This window comes from Octopus bimaculoides, chromosome 1, assembly GCF_001194135.2.
Source record: "Octopus bimaculoides isolate UCB-OBI-ISO-001 chromosome 1, ASM119413v2, whole genome shotgun sequence".
NCBI lineage: Eukaryota > Metazoa > Mollusca > Cephalopoda > Octopoda > Octopodidae > Octopus > Octopus bimaculoides.
Window position 1 is genome coordinate 58,804,360 of NC_068981.1, and position 16,266 is coordinate 58,820,625.

Genomic DNA, 16,266 nt, shown 5'->3' on the forward strand with positions numbered 1-16,266 from the left:
TATATATATACAATTAAACCTTGGGAGAGGCATTATGCCGGTAATAAACATATTATACATACCTCAACTTGGTTATTTAGTAAAGATTTATCACAAAAGTCACAGTAATATCTTTCCCCCATGATTACCAGATAGTTAGAAACAACAACGATGTTTCGTTAAATAAAAACAATTAATTTTAAACATTGAGACGAAGGATGAAAATATCAATTAACCACGATGCTTATATTTTGTATCTCCTTCAGTAGAGAGCCCACTGTTTCGTTTTTCGCTAATTTTGTATTTGTTACTGATTCACTAATGATAGCATCCTTGTACAAGGCTTGTACAGCTCTCACCAACCACTCATTTATGACTAACTTTCACATTGACCACCAGATGAGGGAGTGGGGAATCCCATGAAAAGCCTTTGCCATATTGATGTATAGAGGTTTATTTTTGGCTAAATGCTGCTCCTGCAGTTGCCTTACCAGAAAGATAGCATCAGTAGTGCTTCTTCCTGGCACTAAACCAAACTGCATCTCATCTAGGTTAACCCTCTTCCTAATTAGTTGAGTTTTGACCCTCTATAACTTTCATGACCGAGTCCAACAATTTCATAGCCAATACATGTAACACTCATTTGACCCACTTCACTAAGCTGTAAATAGGTATTACTGATTAAAATGGTTCATTACTGTATGCTTAGCTATCAGGAATAAGTGTTAGGGCATGTGGGAATGTTATATATGATACACTAACGTTCTGACTGTCAAGGGTCTCTCAGGGCTTTGGAGGGGTAAACATTTTATTGGAACATTCTTTACTGGATGAAAGTACAAATTTAATCATTATGTAAATTAGAACTCTTGACAGTGAGGTAGCAAACTAGATATGATAAAGTATCTGCTATCTTTGCTACTTTAATACTTTACACAAACCAACACTTAAGGTGGTAACCACCATACAGTAGAACTTAATCTCCTGGCTAACATAATTTTTGATTCTTTTTTGATTTCTGGTTCAAGCTAGTTCACATTGTTAATGTTCTTTCAAATGAGCATGAATGTTACAGCACAACAGTTTCTGTTTCATGTAAAAATTTCAGGTTTATACCTCATATAAGAAAAACGATGGTTTAACATAGTCTGCCAAGGGGGCCCTCTATATTATCAATTGTCCTGCTAGAAATAGCGTCCTCATCTCCCTCAGTGTATCAGTGTATCCTCTTATCTTAAAGAAGGACCACATTAGATAATGTAGTCTTGTGTATGCAAAGATACAGATGATTGTGTCTGGAATGTCTGTGATCACAGGTCTACTCCATCATTACTGACCTGGGGTTTGAGAAGGAAGTTTGGATTGCTAGAAAGATCAGGCAAATCTCTCTTGAATCACACTCTATGGTATTAAAAAAAGATGACATTGAATAATGCAACCTGTGATAAACTCTCTGAAAAGGGTGGTGGTAACTAGCACCTCTTTGGTTGTAGGACACCTTGATTGAGGCTGTCTTGGGCTTAACATTAACAACATTGAATATAAACAGTGTAGGTTTCTTATCACTATAAAAGGTTACAAATATATATGGAAGAGGAAATATAGTCAATATAATTAACCTTAGTATATACTTGATACCTATTTTATCATTGGTTAAAAAAGTGGTATCTAAACTCAAAGCATAGACATCAATTTAAATGCTGTATGCCATTTAATGTAATGTTCTACTGTGTTTGTCAATTCATTGCCTATTTATCAAATAATATTGATTTGTTTTATAGGAACAAGGCCTTAAATTTATAAATGAGGAAAGAGTAAATGAGATTGTGTATGTGTGTTATCCATGCTTCTTTTTCAAGGAGTTGCTCACTAAATTTCAAACTTATTATCAATGTTAGTTGAAAACATTAAAATTTTCTTTTTCTCCTCTCTCATTTCAAGGTAAACAAATTGATGGTATATGGCATACTGCTATAGTTGTTTTTGGCATGGAATACTATTTTGGAGCAAATGGAATTTCTTATTGTGAACCGGTAAGGGATCCATTTTTGTTTTTATATCTTAAGACTTACAGCATTTTGTTGGAAAAAAAAGAGGTTTGATCAGATAACATTTTTTGTATTGTTACAACTGAGTGCATTCCTATCTTGAAACTGAAAGTTTGAGGAGTCCTTGCTTTGTGGTTTAACTCACTAGAAATAGCCAAATCTCTCTCATATCACACACTATCTTAAATTTTTTAAAGATGGTGGATTGAATATGTTTCAAAGCTTATTCAGTTATGATCGAAGAAGGCTACTGGTTGTCAGAACTTCTTTTTTCTGTTTCTGGTGTTGTTTAACCCTGATCAAGTAGACCTATAGTCAAAGACAATGTTTCTAAGCTCTACTGGTATACACATTCATAGTGTCACTGTATTGGTATCACAATACAGCTACTGCAAATTAGTTACTGCATTGGTGCACATCAAGATATTGCTCATTTTATAAAATACAATTGTTTTGGCTATCATGCATTTCTGTTATTTTCCAAAATTGAAGATAGGTTCCCCATCCCAAATAATGACATAACATGCATTCCTGCCTTATTCAATGACTGTACCATTTCACATTCTATATGAAATGATTCCATTTAAAATGGAATAATTATATTAAAAATGAGAATAAAAAATGCAGCATTTTGCTTTAATTATTTGTGTATGACTAATAATTAACAGATTTTTGCATTATATCATTCCAGTCATTGTCAATTTATTCACTAAATTTATGTTTTATTTATTTCCAACAAAATACTCATACTATATAGTAATATGCATTTTGGAAATAAATGATATATAAATAAACTTAGTGAATAAATTGACAATGAATGGAATGATATAATGCAAAAATATGTTTATAATTAGTAATACACAAATTAATGATACACAAATAATTATTAGTGATACACAAATAAATTAAAGCAAAATGCTGTATTTTTTATTCTCATTTTGAATGGAATTATTCTGTTTTAGATGAAATTATTCTGTTTTGGGTGGAATTATTCCGTTTTAGGTGGAATTATTCCGTTTTAGGTGGAATTATTCCGTTTTAGATGGAATTATTCTCATATTGAATATGAAATGGTATATATCTGGGAAGTTATCAAAATGTCAATAGGGGCAGGAGTGACAACTTAGATGTTTGTTGAAACTCTTTTTACATAAGGATGTATATTAAGATAAAAATTCGTTATATCTTGCTTGCTCCAGTTTTGTGTTCATTAAAAATTTCAATTATTTCCATTTTTGAAGGCCCAAACAATCATAGGACAACCAGACACAATAAAAAATCTTGGGACAACCAGCATTAGCTGTGATGTATTTACAGACTTTTTATATGGTCTATCGAATGATCAGTTCAAGTAAGTTTGTCTTTATTTTATCTTATAATTGTGATACATTACTGATTTTAAAAAATTGTTCAAACCTTCAGCTTAGCTCCATATTAACTCTGTTTGGCAGGCCTACAAAATAATCAGTTGTGATTAGAGACTCATTTACCTTTCCTCATAAAAAAAATGAGTTGACATCACAAACTGTGAAGAAGGGCAATCTACTTTGAAGAGTAGCTCTTTTGAAGCGGATTCTATCTATTTTAGTCCACAGAGAGGAAAGAATTCCTCTCAGGCAAGTGTAGGCTGACTGAATGGACCTAGTCTCAGTATACTGATATAGGTGCATACTCCTAGTAGTCAGAATAATCTTGGGGTTATGGAGGGTGGGTTCTTGATTAGCTCTGAATGGCAGTCCTGCATCACATACTTAAATATTATTTATACTGTCACTCTTCATGATTTCACTTTTTGTAACCTGCCCCTGTAATGTTCCCTATTTCTTTGCTTTGTGGCAGTGGTAAAAAAAAAAAAATTATGATTAGGGGTATTGGATTGCCATAGTTATTAGGGAATCAGAAAAATGCCTTTTGGCATTTCTTTTAGTTCTGTATGTTCCAAGATCAAATCTGCTGATATCATCTTTGGCTTTCATCTTTTCAAAGTCAATATAATAAAGTGCCAGTCAAGTACTTGGGTTGATGTAATCGACTAACACTCTCTCTTTAAAATTGTGACCTTGCACTTAAATTAGAAACAATTATTGTTAACTTTGTATTTATGTTCCTTTTGTTGTTGTTTGATATTTGTTTATAATGTGCAGTCTTTCAGCAATTAAAATGTTAGTTCCTACATTTTAATTTTTCTTTGCTATAAACCTTTCAAATAATCTATTACCTGTTTGTTAGATACCGGCACTCTATTCTATGTTATTTGATATCAACATTCTACTCTTCATATTGCTCTCTTTGACAGACCTGAGAGGTACAACCTATTTGACCATAACTGTAACACATTTAGCAATGAAGTTGCACAGTTTTTGACTGGTAACAAAATTCCCTCATACATCATTGATTTACCTGCTGAAGTTGCTAACACGTAAGTTTATCTTTTTACTTTATTTTTAGTTTTTTTTTCTCTTGATCCTTTTATTTATTTATGCAATATGTAACTCCTTAAGAAGACTTAAATAACAAAGTATTTTACTCCATTTCACATGCATACATTTGGTTGGCTTCAACCTAGTTACATGTACCAAATTTCATTCTCAGGCTATTGTAGAAGGTACTTGCCCAAAGTGCTGTGCAGTTTTTTGGAACCCAGAACCACATGGTTGCAGTGAATTTTTTAGCCACACAATCATACTTGCACAATATGTATATTTCCACATAATTATATTTTGCTCTTATAACCAGTTCATGCACACATACACTGCCACACATGCACACATCTATATTGGTGCGATTTAATTTAACCAGTATGTACAAACACAATCAATATGAAGCCTTTATGTAGGAGCTCACCCTCTAGAAATAGCAGCCACATTTCCTTTAATTCATACCCTACTGACTTAAAAAAAGACAGGAATGCTACATTTGGAAGCATTTTTGATAAGTCTGCTTCATCCCAGTTGACCTGGGGCTAATCAGTGTCCTAAACAAGTGGCTATAGACATACATGGCAGTAACATGTTCCATGCCATAACACGCTAATTATATGAGTTAATAAGAGCGGATCTATGTTTTGGTAAACCTATCTGAAATTATACTCCACCATCATTTAAAATGGAAGAACATATTAAATAATGTAAACCAAAATACATTAAATTTTACAAAATACAAAAAATCAGTGCTAGAGTGTTTCATCATAGGTCTGTTTTGTCTGGACTGACTTGAAGCTAATCAACAACAACCACATCTGCTCAGCAGTATGCTATTACACTCAAGCTAGCAAGCTGGCAGAATCATTAGCATGCTGGGCAAAATGCTTAGTGGCATTTTGTTTATCTTTACATTCTGAGTTCAAATTTTGCCGAGGTCAACTTTACCTTTCGGGGGTTGATAACATAAGTACCAGTTTATCTATGGGGTTGATGTAATCGACTTACTGCCTCAGCTGAACTTGCTGGCTTGTGCCAAAATTTGAAAATATTATGCTATAACACTCTATATTAACTCAAGTCTATGTCACATCTTCATGTATACTGTACTGCACCATACTATCATGCACTTTTACTAACTCAGTGCTCCACCCCACCATACTATCTTGCATTGTACTGAGAAATTCTTTATCTCCTTCAATCTATTATATCTGATATGGACTGGGTATGTATTCTAATACACACAGTGTTTATGACAAAAAAACATGTAGTCCAGTGTGTCTATAATAGCCTGTATAGTCATATACTCATACAGTGTGTATATAACTAAAACATGTGGTCCAGTGTGTCAAGAGCACTCTGGTGAAATATTCTATGTCTGTCTACAGACATCTGTGTGTGTGAGAGAGAGAGAGTTGGTTAGATGAAACTATACTGCTTTCTCATCTTAATGCATTGTTTCATAAGTGTTCTCAAATAGCCTTCCTTCCTGTACGTGTACATAAAATTGATGTTTGATAACCTCATTGTACTCAACTTCATGAACCTTGATTATTAAATGTTCTGCTAATGAGCTGCTGCTGTTTTTTTTAATATACACTAATCAATATTTTGTCTGCAACAATCAATTACTCTGACCAGTCAACAATTTAAGACTCACTTACACTAAGAACTAAATGAACATATGCTTGCATGCGTGCATTAGCATTCATTTCAAGTTACAGAAAAAACAAAACCAAGCTAATTGCATTTGGTTGTTTTACTTGGTGTTCTTGATATTGCCCAGTACTTCACTTCAAATCTGTTTTATGCACCTAATTTGGTTCTGTATTGAATTAATCAAGGAATCAAACAGGAAAGCAACTTACTTGTCTATATATAAATTCATCAGAATAGATATTATTCACTCCTTGATTAAAACTATCTAATAAAGAGAAAACTGTTTTTACCTTTTATTCCATGAAATATCCAAGTGATTCTATTTGGAAGGAGAATCACCTCTATTTAAGCAGAATGTTGTCTGTCTCCAAATTAGTTCTGACTGAGCAGTTTTATGATCAAAGGCATTCCAACCTTGATGATCCTGTCCCATCTCTTCAGACACAGTGTATCCAGAACTACATTGTTCAATATGTCCATTTTCAAGGGGTAGTGTGCAACTTGAATGAGATTTGACTGCTGTTGTAATCAAATATTCCAGCTGCGATCATCCTATTTTTTTTGTAGATGTATATAGAACTACCTTATCCAGAGCATTCTCCCATTCCTTTTAAAAGGGGTAATTTGAAGGAGATTTAGTTCTTATTTTTAGCAAGTTAAGTGAAAATATGGAGGCTTCAAGTATGTAGAATTGAATATATTGCACATTCATACAGCGATATATCTGAAGACGCAAGAACTGGGAAAGTTGTAACTTTTCAGAAGTTACCAACTGGTTGATAGGTTTATTCAAGCTTTTGGCTTATTTTCCAAGCACCATGTCTAGGTGTTGACTGGACATGATGCTTGTGTATTCCAATATTATGATATTTTAAAAATGCTTCTGTACAATTTTCATTGTTTCCATTATTTTTAAATATTAATATTTAAATAAAGCTACTATGATTATTAAATATTATATGTTAATTTTATTAAATATTTTTTTTTAAGGCCCCTTGGCAGCATGATGAAATCCATGTCAAACAGTATTGCTGTTCAACCAAGTGGTGGCAAAACTTTGTTTAGTTCTTCATCCTCCTCATCATCATCACCTTCCCCTCAGTTACAGTATAATTCACTTGCATGGAACTCTGCCCCTAAAAATACTAACTCAAATTCAGCTACATTCTCTCCTGTGACATATCCCTCTTCTGAAGTAAGTATGTGATCAAACTCATTATGTTGATGATTAAAAATATGTAACATTCTGAACTATTTTTGTTTTATTTGCACAGCTTTGTACATTATTTTAAAGTTCCAAACTTCATCATTAGTGGTATAAAGAATCAGAACTGTCTTTTGGTTTACATTTTAGCTGTTTCATATGAGTTCCGGATGTAGTATTTCTAGACTCATGTCTATAGTATTGTAGATTAATTTTAAATGTTCTTGTAATCATTTTTGAAATTACCTATTCAGCCTCACCTGACCCCTTGTCAGCACAATTCCAATGTACCCTCTATGTTGTCTGATTTTGTCACCCACATCAATAATGTAGGAATGGACTATGTGAGTGGAGTCCAAAGCAGATGCATTGCAGAAGCATTGTGATGGCATATGGCTCAATTGAAGTGAAAGGGTTTTGAAGTTGTTATGAATTATTGCTATTTTGGTTGTTTAGTCACAGATCAGCTCTGGTCAAGCATATCTCTGATCAAAGCAATGATCATTCCATTATCTTTTGAGACATTGTGTCAAGTCTAAATATAATCTTCCTTTTTGTAAGATGGTAAGCTGTGGTTTGAGAGAAATTTCGTTGCTATTTGTAGTTGTCAAAATGATCATATTGATGGTGCTAGTAATAAGACAAGTGTGGAAGCATCCACTTGAATGAGGAGAATATACACCATATTAATCTTATGACCACAGTTAGAAACACTGAGTGACTTTATTCAAATATATTTATAATAGGTGCAGGCATGGGTGTGTGATGACAAAATCTGCTTTATTATCATATAGTTTTGAATTTAATCCCACTGCATGACACTTTGGCTAAATATCTTCTACTATTCTACTATAAGTTTAGGCTTTATGAGTGGAATTGGGATAAAAACTGAGGCAGCTAGTCATGTGTGTGTGTGTGTGTGTGTTTGCATGTGTGTGTGTGTGTGTGTGTGTGTGTGTGTGTGTGTTTGCATGTGTGTTTGCATGTGTGTTTGCATGCGTGTGTGTGTTTGCATGTGTGTGTTTGCATGTGTGTTTGCATGTGTGTGTGTTTGCATGCGTGTGTGTGTGTGTTTGCATGTGTATGTGAGAGAGCATGTGTGAGTGTGTTATGAATGTTAATTTTGCTTGCTTTCATTAATGCTGTCTGAGCAAGATACTAGCAATGTTTACATTCTCCAGCAAACAAAAAGTTGTACTTTTGTCAGTCTGACATGAGGTTGAGTTTGGAAGTAAAGAATAAAAAATATTTTACTTGAATAACAAGTAAGAGTTGGTGATAGGAAGAGCATCTGGTTGTAAAGGTAGCATGTAAAAAGCACCATCCGAATGTTGTCGATGCCAGGTCTGCCTAACTGGTTCCCGTGCCGGTGGCATGTAGAAAGCACTATCTGAAAGTGATCGATACCACAACTGCCTGACTGGCTCCCATGCCGGTGGCATATAAAAAGCACCATCCAAACATAGCTGATGCCAGTAAACCCTGACTGGCTCCCGTGCTGGTGGCATATAAAAAAGCACCCACTACACTCTTGGAGTGGTTAGCGTTAGGAAGGGCATCCAGCTGTAGAAACATTGCCAGATCAGATTGGAGCTTAGTGCAGCCGCTGGCTCTCCAGACCTTAGTCAAAATGTCCAACCCATGCCAGCTTGGAAAATGGATGTTAAGCGATGATGATGATGATAAGTCATGCCAGCGTGGAGAAACAGGCATAAAACCTGTTAAATGAATGAACTATGTTACTGTTCTGTTCAAGCTATGCTAGTTACCCAAAGAGGGTAACACTAACTGCATGGACAAATATTTTCAATTTGCTGAGTGTTTTCCTGCATTGTATAAATTCTTTGTCATAGATTTTTCACTTTAAAACTAGTGTAGTACAGTTAAGAGATGTTGTTTTTGAATACAAAGAACTATATCATGTATCATGTACTATAGTTGAAAGTTGCTTATATGATCATAAAATATTTGCTCTAACGCAACTTATATAAATTGAATTTTCTTCAATTTTTCCAGCCCTTTCCAGACAGCGACACATTTTCCACAATACTTAATGAAACTGAAAAGAAACTTCTAGAAGATATTTATAAGTGTTTATCCAGTTCTTCAAGTCATAACATTGGCAAAGCACATTTGAAAATGTTAGGTAATTAGTTTTATGAAAATGTTTGATCTTCAAAGTTGTAACACAGTCTTTACATTTCACTTAGTTTTCAGTGTTTACACCATTTTCCATTTATTCTACTTACATTTGAACTCCATTCCCATTTCTTAAAAATCTTAACCCTCTCACTCCATGTATTATGTTTCTTTCACATTCACCATTCTTTTTCCATTTATTTCAGCCTTGTTATTGCTATGTGGTTAGGAAGTTCACTTTGCAACCTAATACACTCTGCAAAATAGTTGGCAAATGAGTGAAGACAATAGAGTCAAGAGGACTCTTTAGTCTTATTGAGAAGATGATAACTTCTCTGATGTTGGGACCATGATAAAATGCATCCAAAACACTCTGCAAAGTGGTTAGTGATAGGAAGGGTGTCCATGCATAGAAACCAAGTCAAGATTGAAATGTTCATTTGAGGTGTATATTGTGCCATGCAGGCACTACAATAATGTGATGCAGAGTGGTTGGTTGTCTTTTTAACAGCTGTTCTCCCAGCCACCAAGCTGACTGCCTTTTATCCACAGCAGTGTATTTAACAATGTTAAACTAAGTACATTTAGTTTTGTATCATTACAACATTTCTTTAAGCAATTCAGAGACTAATAAAACTGACAAATGAAAATAGGGTTTCTTCTCCCTCAAAGAAAGGAAACAAAAATACTGTTTTGTTGCAAGAGCAATATGCAACATGCACTTCAAATAACATGAATAGTTTTGTGGTACAAAGTTTTTGTAGCACTCTGGTGTTTTCACTGTTCTTCCCAATCTTGTGATTCTTTTGGAGGTTGGCATTGAACAGTCCTCATGCGTCTCACTATTATTTTGTTTCTGCATTATAGGAAGAGCATTTGTGATTTCTTTCTTTGAGTCAAGTTGAGTAACATGTTTCATGGGGTTTGTAGGGTCTATTGGATGGTTGTCTTTCTATATTGTTGGGCAATCTGGCAGGCGTTTCCATCTGAGTGGTCTGTTCATACTGTCTATCTATACCTATGCCAGTATCTCACAGCTCCCTTCTGTTTCTCCGCAAATCTCCATATGTAGCTTTCACAATGTTAAACCTTGTTTCTTTACATTGTCTTGCTATTTCTCCAGGTATCCAACATTTGTTGTTTTTGTCAAGGAATCGTACAGCTTGTCCTTTGTGCAACAGAGGTAATTCCCTCTTTGCGTGCTGGTCATATGCAGTTTTCATTTATATTTTCTTTTCTTCAAGAAGTTTTCTGTCTTTGAGTTTCATGAGAGTAGTTCCAGCATGATGGCACAAGTGTTGTGATCGGTCTGCCCAATAGGATCTCAACGGGTGACAGTATTTTTGAGTTTAATAGTGTGGCTCTTAGATTCAACAATTCATTGGTTATGTCTTCTTTGCTTTGTTCACATTTTTGGATTGTCTTTTTAATTGTCTGTACTTTTCTCTATGAATTCATTTGATTGGGGGTACCTTGGTGATGATGTGTGTTGAATTCCCCATTCCTGTGTGAATTGCTAAAATGGTTTTGTGGTATATTGAGGACCATTGCCGCTGAAAATTTCATCAGGTCTGCCAAAGAAAGACAGTCTTTTTGAATTTCTCTGTGATTACTTTGCTTGTGGTTTGGCTGAGGTGAGTCACAATTGGAAATTTGGAGAAGTAGTCACAAATGAGCAGATAAGATTTCAAATAGATCTGTTCTGAGTTTTTTCCATGGTGCACTGGGAATATCATGAGGTATCAGTGGTTCTTTGTTGTTGGCAGTTGCGAATTCTTGGCATATTTGATAGGATCTGCACATTTCTTCAATGTCTTTGTTGATGTTTGTCCAATAGATGCCTTCATGAGCATGAAGGTTGGTCTTTTCTATCCCTTGATGAGAGGCATGGAGCTGTACTAGAATGTCATGTTGTAGAGGAGGAGGTACCAATACTTGTGTCCCTTTGAAGATGATTCCATCTACAGCTAATTCATCTTATCATCTGGGACCTGTTTGATGTTGTCTGGCCACCCATAAGTGATTGTTTCCATCAGTGTAGCCTAAGTAGAATTCTTGCTGGTGAACTCATGCAGTTGATAACGTTTGTTGATGGAAAAATTGACAAAGTTAAATTCAGATTGGTGGATTTCTCCTGCAGTCAATTCGATTCCAACCACTCTCACGTCAAGGTCAATGTCTTCACGGCTTGGGAGGCAAAAGAGGGTGTCGGCCAATGTCATGGTATGCTCAGGGTGGTATTTGATTTTGAAATCATTACCCTGAATTTTCTGGAGCATCCTTTGTAGTCAGAGTGGTGCTTGAAGAAGGGGTTTTTCTGCAATCACTCCGGAGGTTTGTGGTCTGTGATGATTTCAAACAGGTGATTCCAAATACCACAGCCAGCATTTCATGATTGATGTTTGGGTAGTTTGAATGTGTTTTGACAAGGGTTTTCGATGCAAAGCCACAAGTTTGCCATCTTGTATGATAGCTGCTCTGAGTCCTTTCAACGATCTGTCTACCTCAAGTCCTGTTGGTTTCTTTGGGTCAAAGAATCTGAGGTTTGATTTCTCTGAAATGGTTGATTTGTACATCTGGCAATATGTCTGCATTGATAATGTGTTACCTGCTGCTCCCGTATCAATCTTTAATTTTATTTGTTGAACCTTTTCTTTCTGTGGACATATGTTGCAAATGCTTCATTTCACATGCTTGAAATTTTTATGTAGTGGTAGAGATCACAGTTCTCTTCCTCTGAGTCAGTATGAGCCTTATTGCTTGATTCTATATCATGGAATTTTCTGTGTGCTCTTTTTCCATCTCCGTTTTTCTGTCTTGTTTTATCTTGTTTGTTCTGTTTTCCCCAGTGTCCCTTTTTGTTGCAGAAGTTACAGGAATCATTGTATGCAGGGCACCTTCTTGGTGGATGCACACTTTCTTGGTGGATGCACATGAGTGCTTGACAGCATCTGCATTGCTTGGTTCTGCACTTGCAAGTTGTTGCATCTGACTTCTTCCTGCAAGAATAGCTTCAAATTTTTTATCCTCTGCTAGGGCATCTTCAAGTTTGTAGTCTTTCTCCTTTCCAAGCAGCTCCTTTTGGAAGGCTTCATGGGAGTTGAAGCAATCAATAATTCTATGATCCATTGTTTAAGCTCTTTTTCTTCAAACTCACATTTTTTTGCTATTGTTCGGGCTCTTGTAACAAAGTCGTTAATTGTCTCATCATGCTACTGTCTACATACCTTCAGTTTAAGGTGATGTACTCTGAAATTGAGGTTTGTCTTGACTTGTGCTTTGAATAATATTCAACAGTTTATTTGGGTTTTTCTTGTCAGCCTCTGATAAGCCAGATGCATTCAAACGTTTGAGTCCTTCATGTCCAATGCCTCTTAATATTTTAAAGGCTATTTTCCTTGGTTCTGTAACTTCCTCATCTTCACAATAATACATGTTTTGTTTGAATATTTGCAGGGCTTTGGCTGCATTGCCTGTGTGCCACTGCATTACGGGAATGTGAGATATCGCCATATTATTGTTGTTTTTCTTGTGCAATACAACACCATATGATTTGGTTATTTTCTGTGGCACAACATGCACTGTGTAGCTGATATGATAACAATAGTCTGGTATATAAATTTGTAACAATACCTCCAGCTAAACATGTGTATTCTTGCAGTTTGTTACTGTGTATCCATTTTCTTCTTGTTCTTTTGTTTTGTGTCACATCGTGTCCAGTGATGATACTGGTACATTGGTAGCATTGAGCAATGTCTAATGATAATAATGTGCTGGTAATCTGATTAGTTTCAATTCAATATATATATTTATCTTGTTTTACCACTGCCATTATTATTGTGCCATGCAGGCACTACAATATCGCGATGCAGAGTGGGTGGTTGTTTATTTGACTGCTGTTCTCCCAACCACTGAGCTGAGCACTTTTTATCCATGACAGCGTATTTAACAATGTGAAGCTAAGTACATTTAGTTTCATATCATTACAACAGTGTAGTCTTTTGACCTGGCAAGGAGATCAGTAAATGAACAAGAACTGACTTGGACTGTGATAAGTTGCTCAATTTATGTCAGCATAGAAAGTGGGTGTTAAATGATGATTACGACACCCAAAATTTGAGAGATAAAAGGGAGAAGATTTATTTAGCATATCCTATTAATTGATTTTATTATTCTTATTTTCTAAAACTCATTATTTTCTTTCATATTAGCATCATTAGTGACCAGAAAGAGTGTTACCAATAGCATTATCAAGTGTGGTGCAGTGTCCTTACTACAGGAACTCATATCCAAGAGGCACATTGTCCAAGAACTTCAGAAAGATGATGACCATATGATAGCGTCTCTATTACTGGAATCTAGAATTCTTCCTTTTGAAATTATGGTAGCAATCCTTAAGTTGGTAAGTACTTGATTTTGGCTCTGTTGTTTAGTCATTCTTATTCATTTATTCCTTTTATGGATAATATCATCAAAGTCTTTCAGGTTGTTACTGATTTTATCTACGAGGTTGTAATTAATAAGGCTTATTTGTGATATCATTTGTTTATAGCATCAAAGATTAAAGTTCATTCTTTGTTGCTAACATATTCATATGGTAGTAGTTTCATTATCAGAATGCTGTATAAGTATCTTAGCCCAATAAATTGTTTGTAACCAGCTGCAACCAGGTAGATCTACTTAACATATCCACTCTATTTTTGGAATAACGCTGCTAGCATTATTAATTTTTTATGGTCTTTGCCCACAGTTTTGCATGTCCCTGCAACACAATAATATACTGTGGGGGTTTTTTTTCTGATAATGATCTGGCATGGAGAGAATAGTTTCCTCCTTTCATTCACAAAATTAAGTTCAAGACAATGTAATGCTGGTATGACAGGAGTTACACAATTGTCTGTCATATTTGATAATATGCAAACATTTCTAAAATGTTATTATTCAAAGGTGAGTGTAATTTTATGTGTAGTACTTGATTTTTTAGACTTAGTGCTAGTGAAACAAATCCAAACTGGTCAGTTTTCAGATCTTATTGGCAGAGGTAAGGATTTGCAGAATAGTACAAAACTCTGGAATGGTTTAAAAATGATAATTTAGATATAAAAATTAAACTTAAAACTGGAAGTGTTGAACTACATTCGACCAGCCCAGGTTGCATTGTTGTTGTTAGTTTTGTCGAAGACCTATAACACAAATATGTTTAATTGAATGACTCAGAGTAATCTACATGGATTTCACTTTCAACATGTCTGGTTTCTGATTTGTTAGTTTGATCTGAACTTCATATAATCAAATTTTGTAGCTATAGTCATTTTGTCTTTATTGTAGAAATTCTGTTCTGCAACATAATGACTTAAATTTTAAAGGCAACAAGGCAACATTACACTATATTGATAATTTTAAGTTGCAACGTAGAAACTCATCCTTTATTGGTTCATTATTGTAGTTAATTTCACATAGCAGACTTGCAAGAATGCTAGTTTAAATACCTTAGTCTAGTTTTGATTTCCCCAAACCCATATTCTGAGTTCAAATCTTGCTGTGTTGTCTATTTTATCTTTCATTTTTCTACATTCACAGTTTATTCAATTAAAGGTTTTTTGGCCTTCTACAATTAAAGGTGTTTTTATTCTATGTATTAATCTTCTTTTTTTATATTCATTTAGGTCACCAACTTGTGTTCTTCTGAAGCTGGCCTACACTTTTTAACATCTACTGTTGAACATCAACTGGATTCTGCAAAAGTACCTCTTAGCAGTTCCAATGGGAGTAGTACAACCTTTTCCTATCTTGCACTAACTGGTGAGGCAGTTGTGAATGGCCTTTTGTTGGAGCAAAGTGACATTAATGATGTGGCTGCTGCTGCAGTTTACAATATTCATCAGATACAGGTAAAGCACAACTCTTACTTGGTGACTAGTTCCTATTTTTATGTTACTCTCTTTTTATTTCAAAATTAACATTTATGGCCAACAAATTATTTTTGTTTAGTTCCACTCCTGACTGATCAGCTCTGTAATGGAAGCCTTTTCAGCCATTACCATCTAAACCCATCATTCTTCAAACCCAGTATATCTGGGACTCTATTATATGTTCCTTCATTTTTTTTTTAAGATGGCATATTATGAGTTGAGGGATATTTGGCTACCATTTCTAGCAGGTTGCATGACTATATAGAAAGAGTGTCCCTTTTAGCTTGTGAATTGCTAGAAATTGTAAAACATTTGACTAAGTGATGGTGCCTAGTGCAGCCCTTGGCTCGCCAGCTTCTATCAAAATATTTGACACATTATCATTTAACATCCATTTTCCATGCTGGCTTGGGTTGGATACTTTGACAGGAACTGGCAAACCAGGAGCTGCAGCAGGCACCATTGTCTGGTTTCTACAGCAGGATACCATTCCTAACGTCAGCCATTTTGCCGAGTGTACTGGGTACTTTTTACATGTCATTAGCACCAGTGCTTTTTATCTGGCACCACCACGGACAAGGACACAAAGCACTTTACAAGACATATGTATGTATATATGTATATAGATTTTCTGGGCAGGGAACACTGACGGGGTCGGGGGCGTAGGAATACTTCTAGCGGAGAAATGGGTGGATAAGGTAATCGAGGTCGTTAGAGTAAGTGACAGAGTACTTAAGATCAGACTAGTGCTTCATCATAGATTAGCTACTGTCATCTCAGCCTATGCATCTCAACCGGGGCTACCAGATGGTCTGAAAGACCAATTCTATGACACCCTCTTGCAAACTACCTCGTCGACGAGTGACAGGGACCTTCTCTTTGTGGCTGGAGACTTCAACGGTCAT

The 16,266-nt window shown here is 35.3% G+C and overlaps 1 protein-coding gene across 1 annotated transcript in view; it reads left to right on the forward strand.

Moving 5' to 3' along the window:
• The window catches only part of LOC106877851 (uncharacterized), a 30,870-nt gene that overhangs the window by 6,025 nt on the left and 8,579 nt on the right, over positions 1-16,266 (forward strand). The window contains exons 2-8 of the mRNA XM_014926884.2: positions 1,921-2,012; positions 3,269-3,378; positions 4,324-4,446; positions 7,097-7,301; positions 9,327-9,456; positions 13,661-13,851; positions 15,116-15,340. Coding sequence (XP_014782370.1) covers positions 1,921-2,012; positions 3,269-3,378; positions 4,324-4,446; positions 7,097-7,301; positions 9,327-9,456; positions 13,661-13,851; positions 15,116-15,340 — 1,076 coding nt within the window. The remainder of the gene's footprint in view (positions 1-1,920; positions 2,013-3,268; positions 3,379-4,323; positions 4,447-7,096; positions 7,302-9,326; positions 9,457-13,660; positions 13,852-15,115; positions 15,341-16,266) is intronic.